This window comes from Accipiter gentilis, chromosome 8, assembly GCF_929443795.1.
Source record: "Accipiter gentilis chromosome 8, bAccGen1.1, whole genome shotgun sequence".
Taxonomy (NCBI): domain Eukaryota; kingdom Metazoa; phylum Chordata; class Aves; order Accipitriformes; family Accipitridae; genus Astur; species Astur gentilis.
This window is the reverse complement of record NC_064887.1, coordinates 10,746,993-10,762,108: the sequence shown is the minus strand read 5'-3', so window position 1 is coordinate 10,762,108 and position 15,116 is coordinate 10,746,993. Positions and strand designations below refer to the sequence as shown.

The window sequence follows — 15,116 nt, the reverse complement described above, 5'->3', positions numbered from 1 at the left end:
TGAAAACCCCCACCCAAGCTCTTCTGTGGCTTGGCTTTACATAGCATTCAGTCCTGGGATGTCTGGAGCTCCCTCCCTCCTTTCTTCAAAGCCTGCTGATAAAGAATCGGGGTCCTGGGGGCTGCTTTCTCCTAGGCTGGGAAAAACCTCTCTGCCCAGCCCTTGAAAAGACCCCATGCTTTTGCATGACTCTGGTTTAAACAACAATAATACATTTAAAAAACCAAACTTAAATCCTGCCAGAGCTTTGTTACAATCCGCTTGTGATATTGCTGCATTGGGAAAATGCTTTTGCATTGCGATATCTCTTTCCGGAACACCCTTAACCTACCGGGAGCAGCCGGGGCTGCCAATCCCGGTATCAGCAGCTGCCAGCAGCCGTAAAACCCCCCTGGAAAACCTGGCATGGCCCCCTCTGCCAAACAGGAGGACAGGGTGCGCAGGGCAGACTGTCCAGCTGGCTGTCTGGCCCTGGCACGCTGCTTTATACGTGCAATACCGTGAGCTGAAGCACTTTGTATCTCTGCTCTGGGGAAAGCAGGAGTAGATGTCTGAATGAGATGGGAGTTAACGATGACTCCAGATTTCCCTTCCATGGCGTGCAGGGTGCCAGCAGCCCTGTGCTGTGTGAAGCGGTCCAGCTCCCTCCCTGCTTGCCAGAGCCTGCAGGCAGGCTCAGCTTTGACCTTGGATTGCTGGTCTGTGGCAGGGAAAAGGCTGGATTTCATCCTCAGGGAGCTGAGAATGGAGGGGAAAATCCCTTTTCCTACAGCACTCCAAGCAGGAATCTGAACGTCTTGGACGAAACCAGTCCCATGGCTCAGTTTCCCAACTTGTAAGAGAAAGTGGTTTTGCACTTCCCTTGGGGGTGTTGAAAGGGTTATTAAAATCCACCCCAAACCCCCACACAAACACAGACCTGAAACAACAGACTTTCTGATAACAAAAAAATACTGTATTCAGACAATGATTGGAAGTGCTCCACCACTGTGGAGCTCACCTCGCTTTCCCCTTGCACCCCAAAGCCAGCAGCCAGACCAGCCATCACCGCATCCTCGTGGAGTGGAACACGAGTCCTGCAGGCGAGTCAGACCAAAGGATGACCTGTGCTGATGTTAGCTGGGATCCTGCTCCGGGCGAAGGCGCAGGACTCAGACGAACCTGTTTTTCTTCAAGACGAGGGTCTCCACCTCCTTCATGAACCGGAGGCACAGCTCCTCCTGCCACGGCAAGGCCACGCACTGCACGGCCACGGGCAGCCCCACGCTGCCACGAAAAGCCTGTGGCACAAACAGAGGGGGAGAGGGCAGGGGGGTGTCCAGGGGAAGGGATGGGGATGCTCGCGCCCCTGGGGAACCTGGTGCCACTCACCTTCGCCAGGGTCCGGTCCCACCAGTCCCGAAAGTAGCCCTGGTAGCCCTTCAGCTCCTCTTCATCCTCATCCGTCACCATCGTGACGGGGACCACGCCGGCAGGGAAGTCCAAGGCGTTGTAGAGCGCGGTGTAGCTGACTGCCACTGGGGGAGAGGGGGAGCTCACAGCACCAGCCCGCAGCAAGGAAAGCCTTCGTCCCCCTCCGCGTAAGCAAGCTTCCAGCTAACGGGGCGCTTGCACTGGGAATTCAAGGGCTGCGGGATGGAAACCTGCCCCTTGGCTCCCACACGCACCGGGGGGGGGCTTGTCCTGGGTGTACCCCACGGGCAGGGGCTGCAGCTGCCCCAAGAGCCGAGCTCTTCCCACCGCCGGCCAGTGCCGTGGGCTGTGAGGGGAGGAGGAGGAGGAATGCTTCTCATTGACACTGGTGGAGTGTCACAGCAGGGGCACGCTGGAGGCAAAGGTGTCCCCCCCCACCGCTGGCAGTCCTACCTGAGAGCTTCCCAGGGTAGCCGATGCCGAAAGCCGGACCCAGCATGGGACAAAGCATGACATCCAGATTCAGTTTTTTCCACTGGGCAATGAACTGGTGGCAAAACTCCTGAGGAGGAAACGCGCTCGTGGTCAGTGGGATGGATGTACTGTCCCATGGCAGCTGGCTGATGCTCTCCTTGGGTGCCCAGCCAGGCTCTCGACCCTTCCCCAGGAGCAGCCATCAGGCTACATCAGGCCTGATCCCACTAAAACCCAGCAACCCTTGGCTGCTTGGTCAACAGCCCTCCCGGTGTACAAAGCATCCTCCCCCCCTGCTAAAACCGGAGGTGGGGAAAGATTGAGTGTGGGGGCACACGGCAACCTGGGAAAGGGGCACGGGTCTTGAGGAAACCAGAATGGAAATAGAGGCAAGTCTGCTGCAGCTGATGGCCTACATTTTCAAGTGTAGGAGTGACAAATTCAGGTCTGATTCGGGATCATGAATGTGTCTACCTGTCAGCCTAATCTTTAAATGTGTTGAGAAGTTGCACATCCAAGTGAGATCTGTTGAAGAGTGACCCCACATCACCAGTGACTTGATCATCTACCTTTGGTGGGTACTGAATCTACCTCTTCCCAAAGAGAAATAAAACAAAAATTATCTAACCCTAAATTGTAATACTTTACCTCAATTTCATGATGAAGACTCCAGACTTCATCCACTGTGCTGAAAAGGGAAACAAAACCAAAGAAAGGCATCAAGAGCTCCTGCAAAGAGCAGCTTTAGGGGCAGAGAAGATGGGCACAGGTTAGCTCTGCTCCTGGAGCTGCAGCCAAGGGAAGAGAGGACTTTGGCAAAGTCTTGGCTTTCCTCTGAAGGGCTCGGGGTCTTATTTCTGCTTCTGCCCATGATGGAGGGATGACTAAAGGCAGATTGGTGCAGTGCTGCTTTGGCTTAACAAGTGTCCAGCCCTGCTACTGCTGCTGTGCTCAGGAGGTGGAAGCCCAGGCACATGATTCCTCAAAGGCCAGGCTGCGTGAGGTGGACTGATCCTTTGATGGGGGGACAGACGTACTGCCTTGGAGGCACAGCACAAAATACACCCTTTCTGCTACGGGATTTGAGTCCTTTCGCACCACTAACTGCCCAACATTGATATCACAGCAAGGAAGAGCAAGCCTCCTTCCCTCTGCATTAACTTTCCTTCTGTCTTACAGGGTGCCTACCTCATGGTATGACAGATGCATTAACCGGTGCTGAAGCCAACATTATATTTAATTCCCACAAGCTTCATCCAGTTCCTAAGCAAGAGGCTGTGAACCCTTGCCCTCATTCCCATCCTCGGTACTAGAACAGTTTGCCAAACCCTGCAGGGTTCTGGTGTTGACATAAACTGCTCTCAGTTTGCTCACACCCTTGTGTTTTCTGCCTTGTGTTTGCTCAAATGCATGCAGCTGGGGCAGTATCCCTAATGTAGCAAACACTGCTGCCCTCCAAAAGAGAAACTCAGATCTTCACACATTTGCTCAGGCTCAGATTTACTCACTTTGCTGTCATACTTCTTACAATATCTGAAAATCGAGGCACCTGAGAAGGAGAAAAATAATCTACATTAATCCCAGCCCTGTCCTCCAAGACAGCTCCATCACAAATACAAGCTGTTGACTCAGTGCTCAGGAAGGACTCGTGGATTCTCCCCAAAGCGGGGAGAGGAGGAACAGAAATAGCATGACTCCAGTTTGGAGATGTGTCTAAGCACAGCCACGAAGCAATGCCTAGAGACTTCTCTGTGATGAAGACTTACTGCAATGGGAGACAAGTTCTTCACCACCTACTGCTTAACTCCATCTATGCTAGAAAGAAATGGACCTTACAAAGGGTTTGGCAATCCAGGAGAGGACAGTTTTTAGCCAGTTTGGTGACTTCGCCAACCAGAAGAACAGCCTCACACTTTTGTCCAGCTCCCCTTTGCTGAAAGAGAAAAGGGGGTTTGGCTGAGCAGTGTTGGGAAGCAATCACAGTAGATCAGCTTTCAGAAGGCCAACCCCTCTGAACAGCATATCTAAGTGACAAAAAGAGGTTTGCTCCATTCCTCTGGGCTCCTCTGATTCTCACAGTATTTATAGGATATCAGCACCCAGTTTCCTTTCATCTGTCAAGACTGGTAACAACCCCCAAGAGAGCCAAAGTTCAGCTGAACTGCTTGATGGTGAGCTTCCCAGTAAATCCCAGTGCATATTAGCCACTATCTACATCCAGTAGATCTGCTACCTGTATCTGGACGCTAGCCAGACCCCAGGGAGGATTTTCATAGAAAGGTGCTGAACCCATCAAACTGTTCCAGGCTATACTTACAATTTCTTGAGAAAAGAGGTGCCCCCATCTGCAAATATTCCCCTGAAGCAGAAGTTAAAGACCACGTAGTCCACATTTGTGAGTTCGAAGGGCACCAGCTGGAAGGAAAATGGAAGAGGAGTCAGTGGCACAAGCAAGCTGTGTGGGAGAAGCCATCGAGGGCTCTCAGTGGGCTGAGCTGGGCAGAGGATTTCCTGAGAAGCCCTCAGGAAATCATCCAGCGTCTGAGGCCATGAGGGCCTCTCCATCCCATCCATCCTTCCCTGAAAACACCATTTTCCCTTTGAGCAACAAACAGATGAGTCAAGAGATACAGGATGGGCTTGGCCCCCTGAAGTCCAAGCAGGCACAAAGGTCCCTCCAAAACTGGCAGTGGGTGACAGAGAGCATGAGTCTGTGCTTCCCGCTTCACTCCTCGTTCTTTTGCAAGGGTACAGGGAGGGAAGGTGCGCAGACCATGCCTCACGCACAGGAGATGACTTGCTGAAATGGCAAAGAGGATGAAGGAGACAACCTCTGCTCAGCACCCCAGAAACCTGAGACCCTAGAAACAGGTCTGGGTCAACAGGGGACTGCTTGGCTATAAAAGATCTGCCATCTGCAACTACCTATCTATTTTCTCCTTAGGTTCTTGTTTCCAGATACAAAAACAGGAGGTGGCTTTCCACGCAACATGCAGTAGATCTGTGGAACTGCTTGCTAAAGGATATGATGCAGAAGAGGTGCAATTGGCTTGAGAATAGACTAAACAAGTACTTGGACAACAGCTCGTCACAGTCACTGAAGAGAGGTGGTCCATGAGGCTCAGGAAACACGCTGACCTGACAGTAATCATACACCATCAGAACTGTAAGCTCCCTCCGGGCACTGCCTCAGGACCCTGGTTGTACAGCACCTAGCACAATGTGGATCTCAGCCAGGGTGTGAGCAAAGGCACCCACACTACAGACAAGCCATACTGCAGTGTATCTACCCCTCAGCATGTGTTATGGATTGGGGTGGGCTCCCTTTTGTGTTCAGCAGCACCTAAACAGCACTGAGACCCTGCCAAAAGGAGAAATAAAGTTGCGATATAAAGAATTTTTCTTTTCCAGAAGCAGCTATCTACTTTCATCAAACCTGTGGCAAGCTGAGTGGATTCCAGGCCCCCTTTCCTTGCCAAATTTGCTTGATGTTCACCCACGGATCCCAAAGACACGGTAGGAAGGAAGAATAGATGCAACATGACTATTGGGTTCATGCAACATCCTACCGTGTGGCCAGCATCCTCCAGCAGCTGCTTCGTCTCCCGAACGGCACGTCTCATGGCAGGGCTTGGCATGGTGAAGAAATCGGTTTCATAGTAGCCTATGCGGAGGGGCTGCGTGCTGGAGTACACCTGCAGGGCAAGGGAGAGCGCCAGTGGGAAGGATGTCAGCAGCGTCAGGAGCCATCAGTACACCCATGCCGCAGGGGGAGTCTGGAAAACAGCACTTCTCTCACCCACATGCCCACCCACAGGTCCCGGAGGGCTCCCGTGAGCCACTGGCGTTTTTGGCCTGAGCAACGGCAGCTCTTCTCAGAGACCTTCGCCCCCTTTGAGGTCCTTTACCTCTTCATTGAAGGGAAGGGGGGGCACTGTGCTGTCCAGGTTGAACATGTCCTCGCACAGGAGTGCCCGCATGCACAGTGCCAGGCTCTCCACGTCTTTTGCCATCGGCCCCACTGCTGTGACCACTGGAAGAGACCAGAAGAGAGCATTCATGGCTAGGGGTCTTTCAAGGGCATGTCCTGCAAAAGCAGGACCTCTTGGCATCGTTTTGACTTAGTCTAGTCTTCACAACAGTTCCTCTTTGAGAATTGGGCTGGGGATGCCTACTGGTGTCTTCCCATCAGCAGGCCCACCGTTATGGACCCAGACTTGTTATCCATCAATACGTGCCCTGATGTCCCCATTTCTTGATTTGCAAATTTAAACAAAAAGTTTTGTTGATCACAACACAAGGACAGCTTAAGACACTCCCTTTGACTGCTAATCACACCTCCCATGAAGCAGTGGCAGACAACACAGCAACCTGGGGGTTACAGGGTGTGTTGAGGTTTATGCGTTACACAAACTGCTCCCCTCGGCTCATGCATATTTCAGTTTTTCAGGAATCACAGTATGGGAGCGGCCCTGTGAAAAAGTCCCTGAAAGGGAACCTGCTTCTCTCTCTGAACGTGTTGGAGAAGGTCCCCCATAACCAGCTGAGGGTCCTTCTCACCCCTGCCCTACTGCCCTCCCTGGGGGACAACCATCAATTCCTACCTGCCTTCTGCCCAACGACACCACAAGTTATTCCTTTTTTACTGTGAAGAAAAGAGACACACAAAATACAGCAGCTGAGTAGTTTTCATCGAAGGGAAAAGCTTTAAGCAGTAGCAAGTGGTAATGAAAACACTGCCCTCCCTTTGCAGATGCAGAGGTTGGCAGAAGGGCCAAGGGGAAGCCCAAGAGAGATCCTACGCCAGAACGGTTTATGCCCTGTCAGTCAGGAACAACCACCCCCTTAGCATGCAGATGGAGAGGTTTCCCCATCTCTGTTCTGCGGGAAACAACACTTCCCTCCATACAGGCCCCAGAAAATGTCCGGGCAGAAGGGATAAACAAGCCCTTCACGGTTCCTCCCAAGTTTCCCCTTGCCCACAGGTGTAGGAGCATCCCAGCACAGCAGTCAGTAGGGTGGCGGGTGAGTCTCACCAGAGACATCACTGCATTACTTGCAGTACCTGAGTCTGTTCCCGGTGGGTTTGAGTGTACAGATCCCACAGAAGGCAGCGGGGAAACGCAGGCTCCCTCCTACATCTGTCCCAAAGCCCAAGATGGATCCACCTCCTCCTATAAGTGCCCCTTCTCCACCAGAGGAGCCTCCAGGGGTTCTGGTGTAGAGCAGAGGGTTGAACGTCTGACCAAAGATTAAGTTCTTGCAGTCATAGCTAAAGAGAGAGAGGGAGATTGCAAATGAGAAGAATGTAGATATCTGCTGATGTGGACCCCAGTCACTACAAAAAGACCTTCAGAAGTAATTAGATAATTCACTAGCTGTCACATTGACATCACTTGGTCTGAGGGAGCTTCCCAAAGCTCCCATGAAGACCACCAGCCTTTTCATGGCAGTCCCATGTCCTGGATTCACTGCCAGCTAATTTCAGCGTCATCAAGCTTTCCCCAGGCAGACCCTCTGGCAGAACAAATACATCAAGCCTCCTGGAAAGCCTCCCTGTTCAGGTGGTCCCGAGTGCCACAGGACATCCAAGGCAGCCCACCTGCAGCAGGTCCAGGCCCCTCCACGCTGGGGGGGCATTGCTGAGCCCCTGCTTGGGAACAGGCCAAACGCCAACTGCAGCAATATTTGAACATCGGAGTCCCCCAGGAACTGGTGCAAAAACCGATGATCTCTGGGGCAACCTCTTTCTGTGGCTTTTTTTTTAAACATGGCCAGTCATTGCCGTGTCGCCTTAAGGAAGGCATTTCATACGGCTTGGGCAATAGTCATGCACGGAGGAGCTTTGCCAGAGTTCACTTGTCAGTACCCAGAGACAGCAGCAGGGTGGCTGTCTGACAGAGCGCACCTGACCTAGCACCATATCAATGACATCAAGCATGCTCTCGCCAAGATACAGCAGGAGGTTTGGGGGCAGGATAATTTAAGGTCATTAGCTTAACTAGCTAATGAGCTTCCCTTGCCACGGATATGCATTTGCACTGTATAGTTAACAGGACCATGTCTAAGGGTTTAATAAAAAAAAAAAAAAAAAGTGATTTAAAAACACCCAGCACAGGAAAGAAGGGCAGCGATTTCTCTCCTCTTCTCCTTTTTTTCCATTTGGAACTAGAGTTAATTTTCATCCTTAGTGTAAATGTGCTTACTTTTTTAAGTAAAACTTCAAGACACTAAGGATGGGGACCAGGTGTTGTTATTTAAAAAGAAGTGGGAAATGAGAATTAGACTTGATAGAAACCCTCACTTGGGATGAGGGAAGGACGACTGCTGCCACACCGAGGAAATGGAGCACCCACCTACCTGATGAGGGACACAGGAACGTTAGTTTTGACAAACGGAATTGCCCCCTGTCTCCTGAGCACCTGCACCACCACGCTGTCCTCTGCTGCAGGTTTATTGAGGTTTTTTATAAACCCTAACGTGGAATCATGACCCTGGGAACACAAGACAACAAGGTTTCCAAATGGAGAATGGAAATTCCCCCTGGTTCTGCGTTTTTATATATTTATATATAGATATAAGCATGTGCATGCACCTCTAACAACCCATCCATCACCCACACATTGCATAGTATATTGGTAGTAAATCTGACCAGCCTTCTCCGTTGGCTTATATGGGAGATGGGCAGCAAACCCCATCACCTGCCAGGGCAGGCCATCCTACATCAGCTATGACAAAATCAAGCAAGATGCTGAAGTCAAACCTCCCCCTGCCACCAAAGTTCAAACCACAGGGATGTCAGGATACCCACAGTATCACGCTGGCAGTACCTCGCAGTCGATGGAGTCTTTGATGCTGACGGGCACCCCATAGAGCAAACCCAGCTTCCCTGTCTGCTTCGCTTTCCGGAGCTGGGTCTCGCTTTCCTGCAGATACTCCGTGATGCAGTTGGTTTCTGTGGCGATTTGGAGGGCCTTGGGGAAAGCAGGCAAAGCCCACAGGTGAGACACGGCCCGCAGTATTGCACAACGGCCTTCTGTTTTGCAAGGGACACCTGCCTCTTCTCCCTTTTCCACCTCCCCATCTGGACAATCGGTATCGGGGCAGCCCTTTCTGTTCCTTTCCAAGACGTTTTCATGCCAAACTCCAAACTATTGTCTGGACACAGGGGGGCCATAGCACCAGCTATGATGAAGAGAGGCACTCAGCCCAGCAGAATACCAAATGCTATTCTCTTGATTGAGCTTCTGGGGTGGCATAAAATAATAACCCCAAAGTGGGAACCCAGGAGGCGATCAGGGCATTACGGAAAAAGTAGAGAATGAAAGCAGACCCTGAGCCTTTGAGGTTTACCGGTACATTTGGAGGTGGAGGGGAGACAACAGCAGCACTCTGCAACTTCCCTACAGATACACCTGCCCCCCTAGGATGGTATAGGCCCCCCTAGGACGGTATGGGCTCTCCAGATGCTGAGCTTGCTGCTCTCTTTTGCTCCAAACCAAGCTGAGAGCCACGGCAGCCAGACGCCCAGCTCTCCCTTCACTCACAGAAAAGCACAGATGGGCCCAGCACTAACCAGTAAGCAACGACAGCTCAGCAGCACTTGACCCTAGTGCTGGGCTTCTCCCCCCAAAAAGCCAGCCCCACTGTGGGTGAGACGCTGCCCCACCACCCTCGCTCCTCACCTTGCCCACGTAGGCATAGAAGACATGCTCCAGAGGGAGGGAGCCACCCTGGAGTTTCTTGGAAAGCTCCGGCAAAGGCAGAGAGAGGATGGAAATCATGTTCACGGAAGGATGCTACGGAAAAGGTTGAACAGGCAATGACACACCTCTACCTCAGCTGCTGGGCTCCTCTTGTCCCCTTGGTGCCCACTGTAACCCATCCAAAAAACATCTGCCATTTAGTGGCCAAATGCAATATCTGCCTCAAGACTGCAATCCTGCTCCTGCCCCATACTAGTGAGCATGGTGTGAAACCAGCAGGGCCAGCAGTAATCCAGGCTTTCTAAAGCCTTTTCTTCCTGGCCAGACCGGTCTCACCAAGCACCTACTGCTTAAGACAAAGCCTTTCACGCAGTCTTGTTCAGACAGGGCTTGGCCAGGCCTGGGGGAACTGCTCGGTGCAACGTTCTCCGCTGAATTACAGTGGGAATTGGTGGCACGGTTACAGACGTTGCTCCAGCAAGAAACGAAAGTGGACCCGGCACCAGTTCTTCTCCTGGTATCACCAAGATATCCTACAGGGAAGCACGCAAACCAGGGAGCAGCAGAGATTTTGGGTCAGCAGAGATTTCCTCGCCACCTACTGAATACCACGGAAAAAAATAATAAAAAAATCGTGAAACCTCATCCCCCAAGCTGGACTCTGAACCCAAGCGAGTCCCCTCCAAGCCCAGGTGGGGCAGTCTGACGGGATGACAGGGTGCACGGTGCGGTCGAGCCGGATTTCTGGGCACCGCGCCTCGGCACCGGTGGCTTCGCGTCCCATCCCCGGGGGCAGCGCGGCTGCACTTCGGCCTCTGCTGATAACGCGCTGCCTCTCGCCTTTTCCTACCGCCTTCTCTCGGCCAGGCTGAGCCTCCGACCGCGGCGGAAGAGGCCGGGAAGCTTTCAGACGAGGGGCCGGGATATTTTTCCCTCTTCTCGCTGCCGGGGACTGTTTGCCGGCGCCTGCGCCGCTGCCCGTTATCCCCCGCTGCACCGGCTGCCCCAGGAAGCATTTCCTCGCCCCCCCCCTCCCCCCGCCGCTACAGAGGGGATGGCTGCATTGCCGGGGGGGAGGGGGGAGGGGGCTGTGCAACGTAGATTTAGGAAGGGGAAAAAAAAGAAAACGAAATCCCCGTAGCTCCGTATTAGGAGCCGGAATGCCGTCTCGCAAGCGGGTAAGCTCTGCGGGCGCAGCCCAGCAGCTGCCCCTTGCAGGGAGACCCCCCCCCAGAGCCCGCAGGGGGGGGCTGCACGCCCGCTGTCCCCGGGGCTATATGGTAAGGAGAAGGGACCGGGGTGAGGAGCCATCGCCTGGGCGGACGGAGGCGGCTTGTCCATCCACAGCCTCTCCAGCCCCGGTGGGTGAAGGAGGGGAGAAGCGCGGTTTATCGCACCCACCTGCTCCCGAAAGCGCCGCACGGCCATCTCCATCTGCACCAAGCTCCGCTCCTGCCTCTGCCGAGCCTCCTTCACCTTCTTCCAGAGCCCCCTTCGCCACCGCCATCGCAGCAGCAGCAGCAGGAGGCTGGCGGCCGAACAGCAGAGCAGGGCGGGCAGGGGGACCCGCATGGCGGGGCTGGCTGAACGACCGACCGACCGACAGACAGACAGACGGACGGACAGACCGGCCGGACGCCCCGCTCCTCCCGCTGCCGCCGCCTCCCCGCTCCCGGGCCGGGTCCAAGGGCACCCGCTCGCCGGTGGGGAAGAGGGAGGCAAAACCTGGGGAGGATTCCCGAGCGGGAGGGGTTGGGTTCAAGCTGGAAAAAGGATTTTACACCGGTTTGCTGCTTTGCGAGCAGCTGCACGGGTAGGGAAGGAGGAGATGTAGGAGCAGGAAAAGCTCCTGGTTGGAAACTCACGTCTCCCTCTGATAAGGTTTATTTATTTTGCCGTCCCCCACGTGAGGCTTTGATCTCCCTGAAATTTTTCAGCCTCTCTGGGGATAGTCTTGGCTGGGAGCATCAAGGAAGCAGGGCGGGGCGGGCGGGGGGGGGGGGGGGGGAGTCCCAACGATACCCGGCTCCTTTGCGTTTCCTGACCGAGCAGCTGTATGGGAAAAAGAAACAATAAATGTCCCAGGCTGTGCCCGGTGGAGTCCACTTCATCACTGGTAAGAGCATGGGTGTGCCTGTGCTTTGCTAAGTGCTGCAACTTCCAACAGAGAAACCTGGTGTCCCTGCTCAGGCAGGGGAGTGTTTGCTGTGGCCTTGCTCTCCCTTCCGAGGGAAACTCCAAAATAATCTGTCACCAGCCCAACGCGAGGTCTGTCCTTAAAAAACCTTCACCGCTTGCAAAAGTTCATCAGCAAATATTTCAAGCTATCCAGTTTAGATGCTGCCCATAAGTTTGTGGAAAACCTGTTGGGCAGGGTTTGGGATGTCTTCTCCTTCCCTCTGCATCCCAGCAAGATGAGCTGTGCCTAAGGCGCTCCCAGGCAGATGTTGAGCTCGAAAATGCGATCGACTTACATACCCCAGATCTGATTTTCTTGGTGTTATTGCTCAGGGTGCTGGCTTTACTTCAACCTTCAAGCCATCAGAGCTATTCTGGCAGCACCTGAGCGGCTTGTGCCAGAGCCTGGCTCCTCTAGAGGGAAATGCTGCGCTGTACGTACGCAGCGTCCTGGGACTGAGACTGCCTTTGCTGAAGGGTGTCGAAGCCTCGGAAATATTCAGCCCTCAGTGAACTGGTGACCTACAGCTTCTTGCTCTGTATTTGAGGATGAGCAGCTCCCTGTTATCTGGGTCAAGGAAATTACACGCAAGAACGGCCCTTTTTCCCCCACCATTTTGTTTGGGTTTTTTTGTTTGGGTTTTTTTTTCTCCCTCCCCCCCACCTTTCAGACTGTGGGGCTCAGAGGATTATACCGTAATGCGAGCTTCCAAGGACACTGCAGTCCCACGCATTCAGACTGTTCAGGACACGAGAAACTGCAAGGGCAGCAGGGTTGGTGGGGGTGCCCTTGCCGTGAGCCAGGAGGATGGAATCAGCTCAAGGTTGGTGAGAGCTGATGCTGTGATCCCAATCTCCTGCTTCCTTCTTTCTCATGCTGGAGGCTTCACGCTCTCCTCAGCTGCACTGATCTCACCCCATGGCAGCCCAATGCCAAAATAGGGCTGTTTCCCTGCAGGCTGTAAAACCAGGTGCACCTGAAGTCTTTTAACAAGGGAACAAGAAAAGTGGTGAACTTGCAGAAACAGAAGCTAAAAATTAGTTCTGGTGGAAGACAAAATTACTTCTCTAACCCTCTTCCCCTGCTTAAAACCTCTTGTGCAGGAACAATTTTCAACTTCTGCAATTCAACTTGTCAAAGGGAAGAAAAAAAAAATACAAGCTTTATGACTGGAGCACCTGTGCCTCCAGGAGCTGCTGTCAGAGACCCCCTTCTCCTCTCTCCCAGGCGAGTGTATGGGTGTGAATAAATGGGGTTGAGGATCAGGCAGGACAGTGGCAAGATTTGGATCTGCTGGGGCTGGTCAGCTCCAGGAAGCTAAGTCAGGGCATGGGAAACCCCAAAATGCAGTGGGTCTCTGCTGTGACCCAGCTGCCAGCAGAGATGGGACAGGGCAGAGGACGGCGGGGCTCCAGCATAGCTGGGTGGTGGCTGGGGACACCCTATCCAGCAGGATGTGCCTGGGACAACATAAGAGGCGTTAAATGAGTCTGGCCTTGCTCCCCACGAGCCGGGGTGGGGGGGCTGACTGGTGGCTTGTGGGGCAAGTGATGCCCTGGCGTCCTCTTGGGACACTGGTGTGTCCTTGCCAGATGAGGAAGTGGAGCTTTTCTGCTGTTACATCCATAGGGCTGCCCATATGCTGCAGCAAACGGGGCTTGAATTCTGGGGTGCTGGAAACGAGGACAGATCCTGCCCCTGCACCTCCTCCACTGCCTGGCAGGGCTGCAGCCTGCGGCTGAGGGAGGGAGAAAGAATCATCTGGATCCATTGCCCACACCCCTCCCTGTGTCCACAGAGCTGTGGCTGGGTGGGTACCACCACACCCCAGAGATGCTGTAACCCTGTGGTTACCAAAGGAGGGGCAGAAAGGCGTCATCTTCTAACTGCGACACATCACACATGATCAGCTGGACTGGATCAGGCTGAAGGACCGGCTAACCCCTGTTCATCTGACACCAGAGCAGATGCCAAGAGCATGGCAAACACACAGCAATGTTTTCCTTAATGCTGTCTCCTGGCACCCAGAGGGCTGTGGCTTCCCAAGCCAGATGTTAGGTTTCAGTGACTAATAGCTGTGTGCTCATACAGATATTTTTGCTGTGAAGGAATCTGATTCTGGCACTCAACGCGTCCTGCAGAAGGGACATCCACAGTTTATCTACGTACTATAGGAAAGCGACATCTCCTGTTTGCTACGCTCAGCTGATTTCATTTGCTGCCCCTTATTTCGGAAGAGGCAATAAGAAATTGTTTGCTGCTCACCCAGGAATTTATATACTTCTGTTCTTCCATTTCACCCTACTGCTTTTAGACCGTTTCCCAGAGGTTAACAGCTTGCTTCTGCCACCAGCTGCTAGTCGCCTCCTTCCCGGGATTTGGCCCTCTGAAAGAAGATCCAAGCTTCATTTACAACAGCCAACTGTCCCTCTTGCTAAATTTTATTCTCTCCTTGTAGGTTCCCAGCACTCGAGTGGGATTCGTCAACGTGATCTGCAAGAAGGTGAAGCAGCTCCTCTCAGAGCTGGAGTTTAACCCCTGCAAGAAAGTTGTCTAGCAGCTCAGGCAAGAGGTAGTGTCACGTGGGAGTGATTCCTTTTGGCCCTGCAAGAAAATTGCATGTCTCAACCAAGCTGTTCACTCAGTGACACCTTTGTTATTCACTCTGTAGTCACCGCTGCCTGTAGAAGATGGTTGTCCTCCTCACTGTGCTCCAGTGGGAGGACTGGTTCCTCCCAAATCCGCTTCAAGCTGGAGTACCTGAGTAAGCAGATTGAATGCACGGTTTGTGTCAGCTTTGTGGAGTCTGTTGTGAAGCAGATTAGGGAATGCTCCCCTCTTTTCTCCACAAGCAGAGCGGAGGAGGAGCTGACCTGGAAGAGGACCATGACCTGCATGTGCAACTTGCACTTGCACAGGCTTTCTTGTTCCTTGTGTACCTGGCAGCTATCGCATGGCAGCTTGATGGAGAGTAAGGGAAAGTTGAAGAGGTCACAGCAGTGGGGTCCCCAGAATGGGGAGGACCCTTTGGAAGATCCCTAAGATTGCCGAAGCCACCTTGAGCAAGTAGTTTCAGGCTTTGAAAACCTCATTTCTATACAAATGGGGGAGCAGGGACTCATTTCTAGTACTGCATGTGTTACAGCATCTTAAAGCCAAACAGATTTTCATTTCAGGTGAACATTAAAAAATAAGAAATTTTTAAAAAGAGAAAGAAAATTTAAGTGGCTAAAATTACTCCTGTAGTTGTTGTTTTACACAGCTGAATGAAGATAATTGTATTGGCAATTGTGAGTGATTACAGTATTATCTGCCATCAAAAAAGTTATTTTTTTGAATGCTAA

The 15,116-nt window shown here is 52.8% G+C and overlaps 1 protein-coding gene across 1 annotated transcript; it reads right to left on the bottom strand.

Moving 5' to 3' along the window:
- Window positions 1–933: 933 nt before the first annotated feature.
- LOC126042153 (fatty-acid amide hydrolase 1-like) lies at window positions 934–11,203 on the bottom strand. The gene is made up of 15 exons (XM_049808860.1): window positions 10,995–11,203; window positions 9,573–9,686; window positions 8,718–8,861; window positions 8,248–8,381; window positions 6,953–7,159; window positions 6,492–6,532; window positions 5,796–5,920; window positions 5,457–5,582; window positions 4,205–4,302; window positions 3,724–3,820; window positions 3,396–3,436; window positions 2,536–2,575; window positions 1,867–1,975; window positions 1,372–1,517; window positions 934–1,280 (listed from the first exon to the last, which is right to left on the bottom strand). The coding sequence occupies exons 1-15, from the start codon at window positions 11,163–11,165 to the stop codon at window positions 1,152–1,154; spliced, it is 1,722 nt and encodes a 573-aa protein (XP_049664817.1). The 5' UTR covers window positions 11,166–11,203; the 3' UTR covers window positions 934–1,151.
- Between the last annotated feature and the right edge of the window lie 3,913 nt (window positions 11,204–15,116).

Coding starts and splice junctions, on each gene's coding strand:
- LOC126042153 (XM_049808860.1), bottom strand. CDS start 11,165: ATGCGGGTCCCCCTGCCCGCCCTGCTCTGCTGTTCGGCCGCCAGCCTC. Junction 8,862..9,572: donor TCTATGCCTACGTGGGCAAG/GTGAGGAGCGAG, acceptor GCTTTCCCCAAG/GCCCTCCAAATCGCCACAGA. Junction 1,518..1,866: donor CTACCCTGGGAAGCTCTCAG/GTAGGACTGCCA, acceptor CCTCTCCCCCAG/TGGCAGTCAGCTACACCGCG.